The sequence below is a fragment of the Oncorhynchus masou genome, chromosome 23 (genome assembly GCF_036934945.1).
Source record: "Oncorhynchus masou masou isolate Uvic2021 chromosome 23, UVic_Omas_1.1, whole genome shotgun sequence".
Lineage (NCBI taxonomy): Eukaryota > Metazoa > Chordata > Actinopteri > Salmoniformes > Salmonidae > Oncorhynchus > Oncorhynchus masou.
Window position 1 is genome coordinate 42,834,105 of NC_088234.1, and position 15,603 is coordinate 42,849,707.

The 15,603-nt window shown below is 42.9% G+C and overlaps 1 protein-coding gene across 1 annotated transcript in view; it reads right to left on the minus strand.

Moving 5' to 3' along the window:
- Nucleotides 1-15,603, minus strand: part of LOC135510870 (adhesion G protein-coupled receptor A3-like) — a 270,757-nt gene that overhangs the window by 127,426 nt on the left and 127,728 nt on the right. Inside the window, exons 8-11 of the mRNA XM_064932169.1 lie at nucleotides 7,628-7,792; nucleotides 6,496-6,715; nucleotides 6,131-6,280; nucleotides 2,494-2,655 (exon numbers count right to left, since the gene is read on the minus strand). Of these exons, the coding sequence (XP_064788241.1) occupies nucleotides 2,494-2,655; nucleotides 6,131-6,280; nucleotides 6,496-6,715; nucleotides 7,628-7,792 (697 nt within the window). The remainder of the gene's footprint in view (nucleotides 1-2,493; nucleotides 2,656-6,130; nucleotides 6,281-6,495; nucleotides 6,716-7,627; nucleotides 7,793-15,603) is intronic.

The window sequence follows — 15,603 nt, forward strand, 5'->3', positions numbered from 1 at the left end:
GAAATCCTCAAAACGACGAGAAAACCCACCGTTCAAAGCACGCAGCAGCGAGGTATACTTCTCCCGCTGGTCATCTGATAGGAACAGGCTAGTAGTGTCGGAAGGTGGGTGAGATTGTTGGCTTCTACTTGGGCGGGTCAAGAGGAGTCATTTTCCTGGGAAGGCTTTGACAAGGCTGTTCATCTGATGTGCAAAAAGGCCCTTCCCTTGTAGATTGGAAGTCAGTTCATTCATGACGGCCATGATGTCCACGGTGAAGGAAAAATCAGCCAGCCATTCTTTATCTTGCAGTTGAGGGAAATCCACATATTTTCCCTTCATTTGCAAAAACTTTGCAATCTCGGACTTCCGGTCCAACACCCTTTTAAGCACCTTCCCCAAATTCAGACATCTCACGTTTGTGTGGTAGTGGAGATCTGCATGACCCGACTGTCTCTTTCCACGGTGAGACAAACTGCCTGTGGTTTAAAGATTTAGCTCTTATGAAGTTTACCACTTTAGTGACTGTATCCACAACATCGCTAATTTTCATGTCACATTTACAGAGTATCTCCTGATGAATAATGCATGCAGGGGGGAAGAAATCTGATCTGGGTTCAGCTCAGCTATTTAATCTTGTATCCTTTTCAAAAGGCCAATGCTTTTTCTTGTCAAGTTTGGGCACCCATCAGTGGTCACACTGGATAACTTTTCAAAACTCATTCCCAGTTTTGCCACACACTAATTAACCTCCTCCAATGCATATTTCCCTGTGGTTGTGCTCTTCATTGACTGCACTGAAGCAAGCTCCTATGTAATTTTAAAGTCTGGGGTTATGTCTCGTAAGAACATCAATAACCTCGCCGTGTCACGTGCATCACTGCTCTCATCCAGGGCCAAGGAGAAATAGGTAAAATCCTTTACTTTGTCTTTCAACTGTTGTTCCATATTCTCTGCGATGCCCTCAACACGCCATTTCACTGTTCGTCTTGACAGGGAAACATTTTCAAACAGCTCTTTCTTGTCGGGACAAAGTATTGGTGCAGAGTCAATTAAACATTATTTCATGAATTCGCCCTCAGCGAATGGATTGGTATGTTTAGCAATTTTGTGGGACAGTACATAGCTAGCTCTCACAATTCCATCGTTTGCTGAATGCAGTTTTGTGAAAAGACCTAGCTGCTTTTGCAACTGAGAAAGCAACTCTTTCGATGCACTTGCCCTCTGCTCAGAAGACATATTCCTATATGTCTCTACATGCTTCATATGGAAGTGTCGGGACACGTTGTAGTCTTTTAAGACAGTGATGCTCTCTTTGCACACTAAGCACACAGCTTTCCCTGATACATCAATAAATAAATATTTCGATGTCCACTCTTGCTGGAACAACCTACGTTCATTGTCTACTTTCCTTAACTTTGAAATCTTTGAAAAACTAATTTCTAACTAGCTCCTATTTGTAACTGTGACGTGTCTGACAGCCTGTCAGTCACTGCCTGCCCTCGTGCAGTTATTTGTATATACCTTCAAAACAAATGTCCCGCAAGTGGTGGGAGTTAAATCATTACACAAAGGCGATAATTCATTGGGCTTTTAATTTGAACAACATCGCAAATTCTTTATGTGATCCGAGCATGATTCCGCGGGCCACATTGAATCAGGTTGTGGACCGCACACGGCCCTCGGGCCGGCCTTTGCCCAGGCCTGAACTACAGTGAGTTCCAAAATATTTTATTTTGAGCTGACTTTGGATTTAAAATGATACCGCACTTTGGATTTGCAATGAAACAATGGCTACATTTGTTACGCGTGCTCCCGCTCCCCCTCTCTAGTGCCAGGCGGCACATCATTACGCACACCTGTCACCATTGTTGCGCGCATCGGCGCATCATAGGACTCACCTGGACTCTATTACCATATTGATTGCCTCCCCTATATCTGATATTTCCTCAGTTCCTTCCCCTTGTCTGCACTAATGTTGTTTTGTTCCCCTTGTCCAGACGCTGTCCATGTTTTATTTCATGTCCGTTATTTCTTAAATATTCACTCTCTGTACTCGCTTTTCATCTCCCAGCGTCTGTCCTCACAACATGATTTATCATTCATTTCTATTGGACACAAAATGATCTGAAACACAATCAAAGGAAATGCGTCCAACGTATGTGTAGAGACACGCTTGATGTAGTCATTCTGTGCTATGAATATGGGACCAACTACTTAACTTATTACTACTTTTAATACACATATCAGTGAATTTCTCTTTTGGTCCCCTAAAATGGGGTCTGCACTTTAAACTCATAGTCATTGTATGATTTCAAACACCAAAGTGCTGGAGTACAGAGCCAAAACAACGACAACAACAAAAATGTCCCTGTCCCAATACTTTTTGAGCTCCCTTAAGCTTTGTTTCCAAAACCAATCTTAGTGACACTTTATAAGTTATCCTTTTAAGGGTTTAAAGAGTGAACATTTAGTTTATAGACATTTGTGTGCCTTTAATGTTTGTTTACCTACCTTTGATATGACCTGCGTGTCTATGGTGAGAGCCAAGTCGGCGATGCGCTCCACACACTGGACAATGCGTGTACACGCCCGGGCCTCGTTCTGAGCCATCCACAGGATGTGTTCCTCCACCAGCATCATGTTACTGGCTATGTCAGAGATATAGTCCCCTAGCTACGGGATTGAGGAAATGAAATCATGAGGGTGGTGATGGTGACTTGATTCATTATATAAAGATTTTCTTTAGATTAGCGGCTCCAATGGGGCATAATCACTTAACTGTGATGACAGTTGAACTACATCAAATTCACAGTTTATTTATTCTAACTGTTCCGTGGAGAGATTGGGTTGGCATTAATCAAGGTGTATCTGGGCATACAAGTATTGTTAGGTTTTCAATTCCACTACACTACTCTGACCTCTTTTGTGTGCAGACCCTATAGTTGCCTTCAGTCGTATAAAGCAGGGGTATTCACCGGGGGTCCTCAGAATTACTTCAGGGGGTCCGCGAAAATGTACAATACCAGTCAAATGTTTGGACACACCTACTCATTCCAGTTTATTTTTTGACTATTTTCTACATTGTAGAATAATAGTGAAGATATCAACCTATGAAATTACACATATGGAATCATGTGGTAACCAAAAAAAGTGTCAAACAAATTAAAATATATTTTATATTTGAGATTCTTAAAAGTAGTCACCCTTTGCCTTGATGACAGCTTTGCACACTATTGGCATTCTCTCAACCAGCTTCATGAAGTAATCAACTGGAATGCATTTCAATTAACAGATGCGCATGGTTAAAATTATATTTCTGGAATTTCTTTCCTTCTAAATGCGTTTGAGCCAATCAGTTGTGATGTGACAAGGTAGAGTTGGTATACAGAAGATAGACATATTTGGTAAAAGACCAAGTCCATATTATGGCATGAACAGCTCAAATAAGCAAAGAGAAACGACAGTCCATCATTACTTTAAGACATGAAGGTCAGTCAGTGCGGAACATTTCAAGAACTTTCAAAGTTTCTTCAAGTGCAGTTGCAAAAACTATAAAGTGCTATGATGAAACTAGCACTCATGAGTTCCGCCACAGGAAAGACCCAGAGTTACCTGTGCTGCAGAGGATAAGTAAATTAGAGGTACCAGCCTCAGAAATCGACAATTAATTGCCCCTCAGAATGCAGCCCAAATAAATGCTTTACAGAGTTCAAGTAACAGACAAACCTCAACATCAACTGTTCAGAAGAGACCGTGTGAATCAGGCCTTTATGGTCGAATTCCTGCAACGAAACCACTACTAAAGGACACCAATAATAATAAGAAACTTGATTGTGCCAAGAAACATGAGCAATGGACATTAGACTGGTGGAAATCTGTCCTTTGGTCTGATGAATCCAAATTTGAGGTTTTTGGTTCCAACCGCCGTGTCTTTGTGAGACGCAGAGTAGGTGAATGGATGATCTCTGCATGTGTGGTTCCCACTGTGAAGCATGGAGGAGGAGGTGTGATGGTGTGGGGGTGCTTTGCTGGTGACACTGTCAGGGATTTATTTAGAATTCAAGGCACACTCAACCAGCAAGGCTACCACAGCATTCTGCAGCGACATGCCATCCCATTTGGTTTGCACTTAGTGGGACTCTCATTTGTTTTTCAACAGGACAATGACCCAACACACCTCCAGGCTGTGTAAGGGCTATTTGACCAAGAAGGGGAGTGATGGAGTGCTTCACCAGATGACCTGGCCTCCACAATCACCCGACCTCAATCCAATTGAGATGGTTCTGGATGAGTTGGTCCGCAGAGTGAAGGAAAAGCAGCCAACAAGTGCTCAGCATATGTGGGAACTCCTTCAAGACTGTTGGAAAAGCATTCCAGGTGAAGCTGGTTGAGAGAATACCAAGAGTGTGCTAAGCTGTCACTAAGGCAAAGGGTGACTATTTGACGAATCTCAAATACTTAAATATATTTTGATTTGTTGAACACTTTTTTGGGTTACTACTTGATTCCATATGTGTTATTTCTTAGATTTGATGTATCCACTATTATTCTACAATGTAGAAAATAGTCAAAATAAAGAAAAACACTTGAATGAGTAGGTGTGTCCAAACCTTTGACTGGTACTGTATATCAAATAATAATATTGAAAAAGTGCATTTTTTGTCATTTTTACTTTTAATGTTTTTATGAATATCGCTAGCAAAACCAGAATAGACTACCAAAATCTATGAAATCTATTCATTTTAAAGTGTTGTTTACATCACCTGATGATAAGACACGTTGTTGCATTTTTGGGGGGCTAACATAGATTTTTTTGGGGGGGGGCCTAACATATGATGGGGATCCCTCGGTCTCTGGTTTTCCTCACCAGGGGTCCCCGGGCAAGAAAAGGTTGAAGACCTCTGGTATAAAATAAATACATTTGGAATAGATTGGGGGGATAGCCAAATTACTTCTTCATCAACTTAGCTCTCAGGTGCATGATTGCCATAAGCAAGAAAAGAAGGATGAAGGAAAACACACAGGTTTTCCAAATTCATTTTGAAGGCCAGTATAGCGTGGGACGGTGGCAGGCTAAGACTCCTTCATTCCTAGATTGTGAGCACATTTAGCGTAATGTACGGTTTCTTAAATCGAGTTCCGTTAACCTGCGGATCCATCCATTTAAGCCACATGTGTCAAACTCATTCCACGGAGGGCCGAGTGTCTGCGGGTTTGCACTCCTTTTACTTGATTGATGAATTAAGGTCACTAATTAGTAAGGACATGCCCTCACCTGAAAGGAAAAAACAAAAACCAGCAGACACTAGGCCCTCCATGGAATGAGATTGACACCCCTGATTCAAGCTGTCATCTGAACAGTTTCAAGTCTCTTCTTGCAAATTACTCCTCAGAATTTGACAAATCCCTGCTTTCAAAACACTGAAAAGCACTCACATCTCACAGGCTTAAATAATACCGGGTCAGGAATAGCAGCTAACAATATGTATAGTTTCCCCTCAAATTGCATGTTACCAAATTGCTTCACTGATGAAATCTCAGGGAAATTAGCACCCAAAGTCCAGCATTTATGGAGCTGGAGTCAAGTAGACTAGCCAGCTACCGGGGCAAAAAGAGACATCCACTCATATGTGCCTTTCATTGGACTATAAACAGCTCGTCCAAAGAAAACAGTTTGGGGTTCTTTATTCAATCCCCCAGAATTTCCCAGGGATTATTTTATGACATTTGCGGGGCAAAAATGCTTGATTTTGACCGGAATTCTGACATTATGCATGTAAATATGCAATGCTTTTGTCCAATTTATCAGGAAAATGCATTGATAAGGGACACAGTTTGTTGACGTGTGACTTGATTTAACTATGTAATGCGTTAAACATGTGGAGATTGGTTGAAATTGCGAGCCCTCTTTTTGTACTGATTAGACTGTTTTATGCGGAAATAGTGCAGTGATTAGTCAAATTTGCAATTCCTCATACAATACGCGGAAAACTGTTGAGCAAATAAATGACTGCTGCGTGGAGGCTGAGGGTAAAATGCTGTGTGTGTGTGTGTGTGTGTGTGTGTGTGCATTCTTCTGTGTGTGTGCGTGCGCATGCGTGCGTGTATGTGTGTGTGAACAGCGGCTAAGTCCTGCTATCATACATACTTCTCTACGCTGGACCACCAGGCGAGTCAGCCTCTCAACCAGGTGTGTGACAAAGATGACATCCATCACATCGCTGAAGTCCCCCGCCCTGCTGGTGAAGGCTACCAGCTGCTGGGCTAACGGCTGGGCATTGCTGGTGTTGATGGTCATCTGGTAATAGAACAGTGATTGGGTTAGAAGAGGCTAGATCACTTGGATTTACACAGATACATTTCATATGTGCTATGAAATAACCGTTTGTATGTCTTCCTATGGGTATTAATCAAGCCAGATAATACCTCAAATAAAAAAAATAGTGATTCAGATTATTCCGTTTTAGACCCCCTTGTCTCGCGTTGTCTCTGCTTGTGAGAACAATGTCCTACCTGGGTGAGCTCATGCAGTATGCGAGTCACCTCGCTGGCATATGGGCACTGGGTATAGTCATCCTCTGCCCACCGGCCTGCCCGGTCACAGCGTCGCCAGGCCTTCTTCTCCCTCTGAGTGAGGTGGTGTGAAGCGGCACCAGAAGGGCGGGGGGCATAGCCAAATGTGGATGGAGCACAGGGCAGGAAGGCCAGTATCCCTGCCAGGGTCTTTGGCCACCTGTCACAAGATATGGTATCAATGTGTTTGTCACCGTGATCCACAATAAGCCTCGATTTCCTGACTACATTGATGTGACACGTTGCCTTGTTATTATCATTTATTGTTGATCTGCATGACATGTAAACAAACATAATGGCACTGGATATTACATATACTGTACATCTTACTGTATTCTATATCTCCATGAAAACACCCTCAAAAACACCAATGAAAACAAGCTGGTTTCATTTCAACAATGTCATTTTGGCAATTTTTCATAATGTGAAAACAAAGGGAGTATATTGAGGAAAGACTGAGGATAAATCTGTTGTGTTCAGAGGAACCGGTCCTGCTTTCTCCCCCCTGTCATCATGGCACTGGCTACTTCGTAATCTATGGCACTAATCCCCCCCCGATAAAAAAAGGGTCTCATTTTCCAGCCCATTACGCCACTGCTTAGCAGAAACAAAGCCTCTCTGCTCGCTTCACTGGAAGTGGGTTGTAAAGTACAGGAGCAGTTCATGACAACAATGGAGCATACATGGAAACAAGACTGAAGGGAGAAAAACAGACAACTTCTCAAGACTTCCAGATGGACAGGGACAGGGACAGAGGGAGAGGGAGAGGTGGAAAGCAGACCTGGGTTCAAATATGATTTGCCATCATTTAATGTGCTTGATTGAGCTTGCCTGACGCAATGGTACCAGTTGAACAGTTCCAAAATGGTAAACCCCTCACTTCCTACTTGAGCAGAGCTGAGTTTAGCGAACCATTGGGCTTTCACATTTCACATTCTCAAAACACTGACATCTTGAATGCCAACATGAGGCATGTTTTAGGCTACCTTGTTGCACTGTAGTTGACCTTTGACCTTGTCATTTAGTCTTCACCTGAAGAGGTCCTTGTTTTTGGTCTGGTTAGAGCACCCACCTGAAGTCCCCCTTGTTGCTGTTGATCCTGTCTGCTGAGCAGTAGGGTGCTGATGTCTCCAACACAAGGATCTCCATCTGTCTGGACCTGTTGCCACGGGAACTGGTCACCTGGCACTCCCAGATGCCAGACAGGCTGTGGTTGATGTTGGAGAGGACGACCTCGCTGGAGGAAAGAAGAAGACAGATCTACTGCATGAGTTTCCGTGTGTGTGTGTGTGTGTGTGTGAGTGTGTGTGTGTGTGCGTGTGCGCAACCACACAAGAACTACTCAATTCAAGAAACACTTGGAATTGTGAAACTTAAAATAGTGCTGTTACAATGACTTAGAGCTGTGGTGTTACATGCTTTGGTGATTGGTATTTGGAGCATGTCTCCTTTGTAAGGAGGATTTCTATTTGAATGGCACGTCCCTGGTTATATATAGAATACATACATGACAATGAAAACAGAATATAAAGTATTGCGAGGCAAAAAGCGCTATCTCCATAGAAATACTGTATTTCTCAGCACAAAGCCAAATGTATTTTTTATTACTAATGCATAATAATTTCCGTAAAATCCACATTTCCATGTGGCACCTCAGAAAATTGACTGATTTGCTCCACAATTTCATTGAGCAGCGTTCTGTGTTGAGCTGGGGAAAAAAACAGCCGCGGTTTCCCAAAAAAACCACAACTTTTCAAATTCAACTTAGGAACAATACTATGCCATGGGTATTTGACAGTTGACATTCAAATTATAAGTGACAGGCAAGAGAAGGCACTTAAATCTTCCACAGTAAAAATGATTAGTTGCTGAGTGCACTCTGATGTGCCAGAGAATAATCCTTGACAGTGCCTCTGAAACAGAGGATGTGCAGGAAATATTTATTCAGCGACATGAAATATAGTTCCCTGTGGCTTCTTTCTCCAATACCCTCAAATTACTCATCTTACTTGTCTCTTGTTGTTGTGTTTCTTTGAATTCTTTCAGTACCGTAGCTCTGAATCCCATAGACACCGACAACACTAAAATGTCAAAAACCTTCACCCTTTTCACACTATCGTGGTGATCCGAACCCAACTGTACTGGCTTGGACATCTTCTTTAAAATGTTCCTTTTCAGCATGGTTCAGCAAGCATGGTGGATGGATGTGTACCCCGGCCAGCTTAGTACAGTTTGGCTCGTGTCAGTTTGGCTCAGTAGTGTGAAAAGGTCTCTAGATTCTAATCTACAGCTTGGTGGCTTTCAAAGTCTCGTATCTTCACATGATGGCAAAGAACATAAAAGTAAAGAGCTGAACACTATTCTAATTCCCTGAATCAACTTTTCTCAATGACTTTGCCTCAACGACACTCTCCACGAGGAAATAAATAATGAACACCGATTGGTTCAATCTAATTTCTGCTGGGGATTCCAAAGGGCTCCAAATTCAATTTTGAACTCTTCTTGACTGAGATGATGGCATCCTGTGTGGAGTGGTAGAATGGAGGGGGAGTCGAGAGCAGTGAGAGAGAGGCCAAACTCCTGGGTGTTTTGGAGCACTTTTAGCTAATCACGCCCTTCCAGATGTTTGGTTGGTGCGTAAAACAAGTCAATTCAGATAAGCAGAAAACTGTGATGGGTCCGCAACTCAGAAAGATGTCACATAAAGCTTACTTCATTTTTAGATTTAGATGTTTTTTTATTTTACCTTTATTTAACTAGGCAAGTCAGTTAAGAACAAATTCTTATTTTCAATGATAGCCTAGGAACAGTGGGTTAACTGCCTGTTCAGGGGCAGAACAACAGATTTGTACCTTGTCAGCTCGGGGGTTTGAACTTGCAACCTTCCGGTTACTACTCTCTAACCACTAGGCTACCCTGCCACCCCACTAGGCTACCCTGATTTTCACTGAATTAGGGATAGCGTACACATGCATTTCCCTGATGCAGTGATACTAATAACACATTTGAAAAATTAAGCAAACTTTATGAGGCATCTTTTAAGTGCGCCGCCATCACACTTTTTTTTGCAGGGCTGTTATCTAAAAGTTTTAAACACTGATCGTGATTTCATCGGCTGGAGCAGAGACAAGAACCTGAGAGGCTTTTGGGATTTGAGTAAAAGCTTGCTCTGAAGTACAGTATGCTTTACACTGCAGGCAAACATCTTATGAATGACCTAGGCTACTTCTGTACCCTTTACCACTGAGCAAAACATCCGTCTAGGTCGAGATAGATGTAGACATCTAGCTAGATTAGGGTTGCAAAACCACCGGTAATTTACCAAGTTACCGGAATGTTCAGCAATTTAGGCAATTAACAGGTAATCTATGACAATCTATGGTAACTTTGGTAATTTGTACTTGAATAATTAAAAAATATATATTAATCATATTTTCTTTATCTTTACACCGGTGTTCATGAGTTTCTAGTAGATAGAACATATGGCTCGAGAGAAAATAGCCTAATTAACTCTGCAACTACTTCAACTATTTACTTTTTTTCAGAACTGCCACCACAAAAACATTTACAACAAAGACATATTGACATAGTACAAAAATGAAGGATATTTCATGCTGAAACTCGAACTGTATTCACTAAATGTATGGGTTATATTTAGGATAATGTTTTAGCGTTGTCATTAAATGGTTTATTTCAAAGTCATCTTATTTTATTGTTTTATATATTTTGCATGTATTGAAATATTCTGGAAGTTTACTGGTAAACTTATAAAGTTAAAAGTGTTATACTCTCCCTTTGCAACTCTAAAATAGATTCATTATTCGTTCCTCTTCCTTCGCATAGCTCCCTTAGCAATGCCCAATAGACAATTATACCACACACTACACCAGCGGGACTGATAAAGTGAGCACTGTGTGAGTCAAATCCAGTGCAGTGATGGTGAGTAATCCTATGATAGCATGGGCAACCCAGTGTTGCTGCTGCTGCTGCCTCGGTTGTCTCCAACACCACAGGCAAATATAGAGCACAGCTCTCCCGCTCTAGAACAGCAGCGTTCCTTCCAAGGGACACAACCACAAAGTAGTGTATCAACTCTCCAGTCAGATCCTAAATAGAAACCCTCTGAGCTTAATCCAATATCAGCCAGTCTGATGTCTCCATGCAAGCAGCCTGCTTGTCTTTCATTTCTAGGAAAGAGAAAACAGGAGAAGAAAGCCTTGGAAAATATTATGATAATGATGAAATGATGATGAGTACTTAAAGATTTGACGATGGCAAAGATGACAATTCATTGATGACAATAATGAAATACAATCCATGTAAATGTAACTGCAGAGAAAGTGTGTGTGTGTATGTGTTCATTAAGATTAGGATTAAACTAATTGTATGTATTTTTTTCCAAATAAGAATGTAGAATTAATATCTGTTTTAATTTAACCTTTATATTACTAGGCAAGTCAGTTAAGAACAAATTCTTATTTTCAATGACGGCCAAGGAACAGTGGGTTAACACCTGTTCAGGGGCAGAACAACAGATTTGTATCTTGTCAGCTCGGGGATTTGAACTTTCGGTTACTAGTCAAACGCTCTAACCACTAGGCTACCCTGCCTCCCCTGTACAGAAAGACTCATGTGAAGGCCAAATTACTGAGGAGGAACTGCTTGAGGTAATTGGGGCCTTGAAGGATGGGAAAACTCCAGGGCTGGATGGCATACCAGTGGAAGTATACAAAACTTTTTTGGCATACTCAAAGGACCATTATTGACTTGTTTTAATCACTCCTATATAAATGGTAGATTATCAGACACGCAACAAGAAAGTCTGATATCATTATTACTGAAACAGGATCCAAGTGGTATATATAAAGATCCAGTCCATTTAAAAAATTGGAGACCTCTTACACTTCAGTGTTGTGATGCAAAAATCCTAGGAAAATGCTTGGCACATAGAATTTAAAAAGTATTGTCAGGTATTATTCATCCTAATCAGTTTTTTTTTTACATGGATGATAGATTGGAGATAATACACTGCTCAAAAAAATAAAGGGAACACTTAAACAACAGAATGGAACTCCAAGTCAATCACACTTCTGTGAAATCAAACTGTCCACTTAGGAAGCAACACTGATTGACAATACATTTCACATGCTGTTCTGCAAATGGAATAGACAACAGATGGAAATTATAGGCAATTACCAAGACATCCCCAATACAGGAGTTGTTCCGCAGGTGGTGCCCAGACCACTTCTCAGTTCCTATGCTTCCTGGCTGATGTTTTGGTCACTTTTGAATGCTGGCGGTGCTTTCAATCTAGTGATAGCATGAGACGGAGTCTACAACCCACACAAGTGGCTCAGGTAGTGCAGCTTATCCAAAATGGAACATCAATGCGAGCTGTGGCAAGAAGGTTTGCTGTGTCTGTCAGCGTAGTGTCCATAGCATGGAGGCGCTACCAGTAGACAGGCCAACAACCCAGCAGCAGGACCGCTCCCTCCGCCTTTGTGCAAGGAGGAGCAGGAGGAGCACTGCCAGAGCCCTGCAAAATGACCTCCAGCAGGCCACAAATGTGCATGTGTCTGCTCAAACGGTCAGAAACAGACTCCATGAGGGTGGTATGAGGGCCCGACATCCACAGTTGGGAGTTGTGCTTACAGCCCAACACCGTGCAGGACGTTTGGCATTTGACAGACGTGAACACCAGAGAACACCAAGATTGGCAAATTCGGCGCCCTGTGCTCTTCACAGATGAAAGCAGGTTCACACTGAGCACATGTGACAGACGTGACAGTCTGGAGACGCCGTGAGAGAGATCGTTCTCTGCTGCCTGCAACATCCTCCATGTGGCAGTGACCTGGAGGAAGGCATTGATGCTATGGACTGGCCCGCCTGGGTCAGTCTGGAACATCATGGTGTGGGGGAGTTGGCATTTTAGTTTGGGGGAGATCCGCCATCACAACCCATCCATGTGCTTGCCAGAGCCTCATTTTGACTTGTTTTAAGGACATTACATCAAAGTTGGATCAGCCTGGCATTTAATTTTGAGTATCGAAATCCAGATGAGATCCTCAGACCCCTCTATGAGACCATCTGCTGGTGTGGTATTTTAGGCCCTTTATTTTTTTGGGTTCCTCAATAGAACACTATGATATCGCAAGACAATTTTGCTATTATAAATGCCTAGAATATTTCATGTGGCTGGGTTAAGTTATGTATAGTAACCAGGTTTAGTTAAATAATGGCTCCATCCCAGAAAGTTTTAAACATCTAGAGGAAAAACAAGGTTGTCCATTGATGCTATTTATTATTGGACTGGATTAGATCCCGCCTGTTCCCTGATGATTCATGACCTGAATCCAATTGAGCACATATGGAACATCATGTCTAAATGCACCTGCACTGACGATAGTCTCAGAGGTCGGTTAAAAAGCGCTTGCTAGAAAGAGCATCATGAAGAACAAGGAACACACCAGGCAGGTCGGGGACAACAGGCCTGGTTTTCTTAGCTGATTTTGAAAAGGCTTTTGATAAATTACGAGATACTGTTGTGAAGAAGTTTAAAGCCGGATTTGGATACAAAAAGATTTCCCAAGCTTTAAACATCCCAAGGAGCACTGTGTAAGCGATAATATTGAAATGGAAGGAGTATCAGACCAGACTAGAGTACCAGACCAGACTAAACTTTCAGCTCATACAAGGAGAAGACTGATCAGAGATGCAGCCAAGAGGCCCATGATCACTCTGGATGAACTGCAGAGATCTACAGCTGAGGTGGGAGACTCTGTCCATAGGACAACAATCAGTCGTTTATTGCACAAATCTGGCCTTTATGGAAGAGTGGCAAGAAGAAAGCCATTTCTTAAAGATATCCATAAAAAGTGTTGTTTAAAGTTTGCCACATGCCACCTGGGAGACACACCAAACATGTGGAAGAAGGTGCTCTGGTCAGATGAAACCAAAATTGAACTTTTTGGCAACAATGCAAAACGTTATGTTTGGCGTAAAAGCAACACAGCACATCAACCACAACACACCATCCCCACTGTCAAACATGGTGGTGGCAGCATCATGGTTTGGGCCTGCGTTTCTTCAGCAGGGACAGGGAAGATGGTTCAAATTGATGGGAAGATGGATGGAGCCAAATACAGGACCACTCTGGAAGAAAACCTGATGGAGTCTGCAAAAGACCTGAGACTGGGACGGAGATTTGTCTTCCAACGAGACAGTGATCCAAAACATAAAGCAAAATCTACAATGGAATGGTTCAAAAATAAACTTATCCAGGTGTTAGAATGGCCAAGTCAAAGTCCAGACCTGAATCCAATCGAGAATCTGTGGAAAGAACTGAAAACTGCTGTTCACAAATGCTCTCCATCCAACCTCACTGAGCTCGAGCTGTTTTGCAAGGAGGAATGGGGAAAAAATTCAGTCTCTCGATGTGCAAAACTGATAGAGACATACCCCAAGCGACTTACAGCTGTAATTGCAGCAAAAGGTGGCGCTACAAAGTATTAACTTATGGGGGCTGAATAATTTTGCACGCCCAATTTTTCAGTTTTTGATTTAAAAAAAAGTTTGAAATATCCAATAAATGTCATTCCACTTCATGATTGTGTCCCACTTGTTGTTGATTCTTCACAAAAAAATACAGTTTTATATCTTTATGTTTGAAGCCTGAAATGTGGCAAAAGGTTGCAAAGTTCAAGGGGCCGAATACTTTCACAAGGCACTGTATGAACAAAAATATTCAATTTTATTTGGAACGGCAAGCCAGATAAAATTAAAATGGCCTATTTATATAACGAATATGAATTTGGTGGGCAGAAATGATTAAATATTAAAGCATTAGACCTCTCACTAAAGGCATCAGTCATACAAAAGATATACTTAAATCCAAACTGGTTCTCTAGTCAATTGGTATGAATGTCTCATCCAATATTCAGGAAGGACATTTTCCCCTTTATTCAGATTACACCTGCTCACTTTCGGTTGTTTGAAAAGGAAATAATCTCCAAAATATCTTTATTTTTTAAACAAGCCTGAGAAAGTTGCAATTTCAGTTTAATCCACCTGAAAGGACGGAATAAATAGTACAACAAATATTGCCCCTGTGCTCCCTGCCACCCCTGTGCTCCCTGCCGCCCCTGTGCTCCCTGCCGCCCCTGTGCTCCCTGCCGCCCCTGTGCTCCCTGCCGCCCCTGTGCTCCCTGCCGCCCCTGTGCTCCCTGCCGCCCCTGTGCTCCCTGCCGCCCCTGTGCTCCCTGCCGCCCCTGCGCTCCCTGCCGCCCCTGCGCTCCCTGCCGCCCCTGTGCTCCCTGCCGCCCCTGTGCTCCCTGCCGCCCCTGTGCTCCCTGCGCTCCCTGCCGCCCCTGCGCTCCCTGCCGCCCCTGCGCTCCCTGCCGCCCCTGCGCTCCCTGCCGCCCCTGCGCTCCCTGCTGCCCCTGTGCAAGTCTATGTGTGAGAGACTGAGACATGAATAGTGTGCAGAGAGGACAGTTACATCATTGGTGAACAGGCCAACCAACACATACTGTACCATGGGAAATATATCTCACCCTCTTCTCCTCATCTCATCCTCTCCTCCTCTCCCTCTCCCAGCTCTTTCCCCCTCTCGGTCTCTACTCTCCCCCTCTCCTCCCCCTCCCTCTTTCCTCTCTTCCTCTCCCCTTCTCCTCCCTACTGCCTGAGTAAGGCAAACTCACCGCTGAGGGCTTAAATAACAAAGTGGCAGCTAGATCGTAAACTCTTCCACATCTGCTCCGCAGAGCTCAACTGAGACCCAGATAAACAGATTGCTGGAGCTGGACAAACTGTCAGTCAGCTTATGGGTGGTTTGATGATTTGATAGAAAACATTTTTTAGTAAGGTCATCCTCACACTAAATAATAACTATGAGGGAGCTGGGAGCTTGGAGCGCTAGGGCGAGACAGGGGCACAACACAAAGCAATGACCTAAATCCACACGTAACACTGCACTATTGTGGAGCTCTCTGCACCTAACGCTTCCCAAGGGCCTCATTAGGAACGTTTATGCTCTCGCGCTGATGTTTA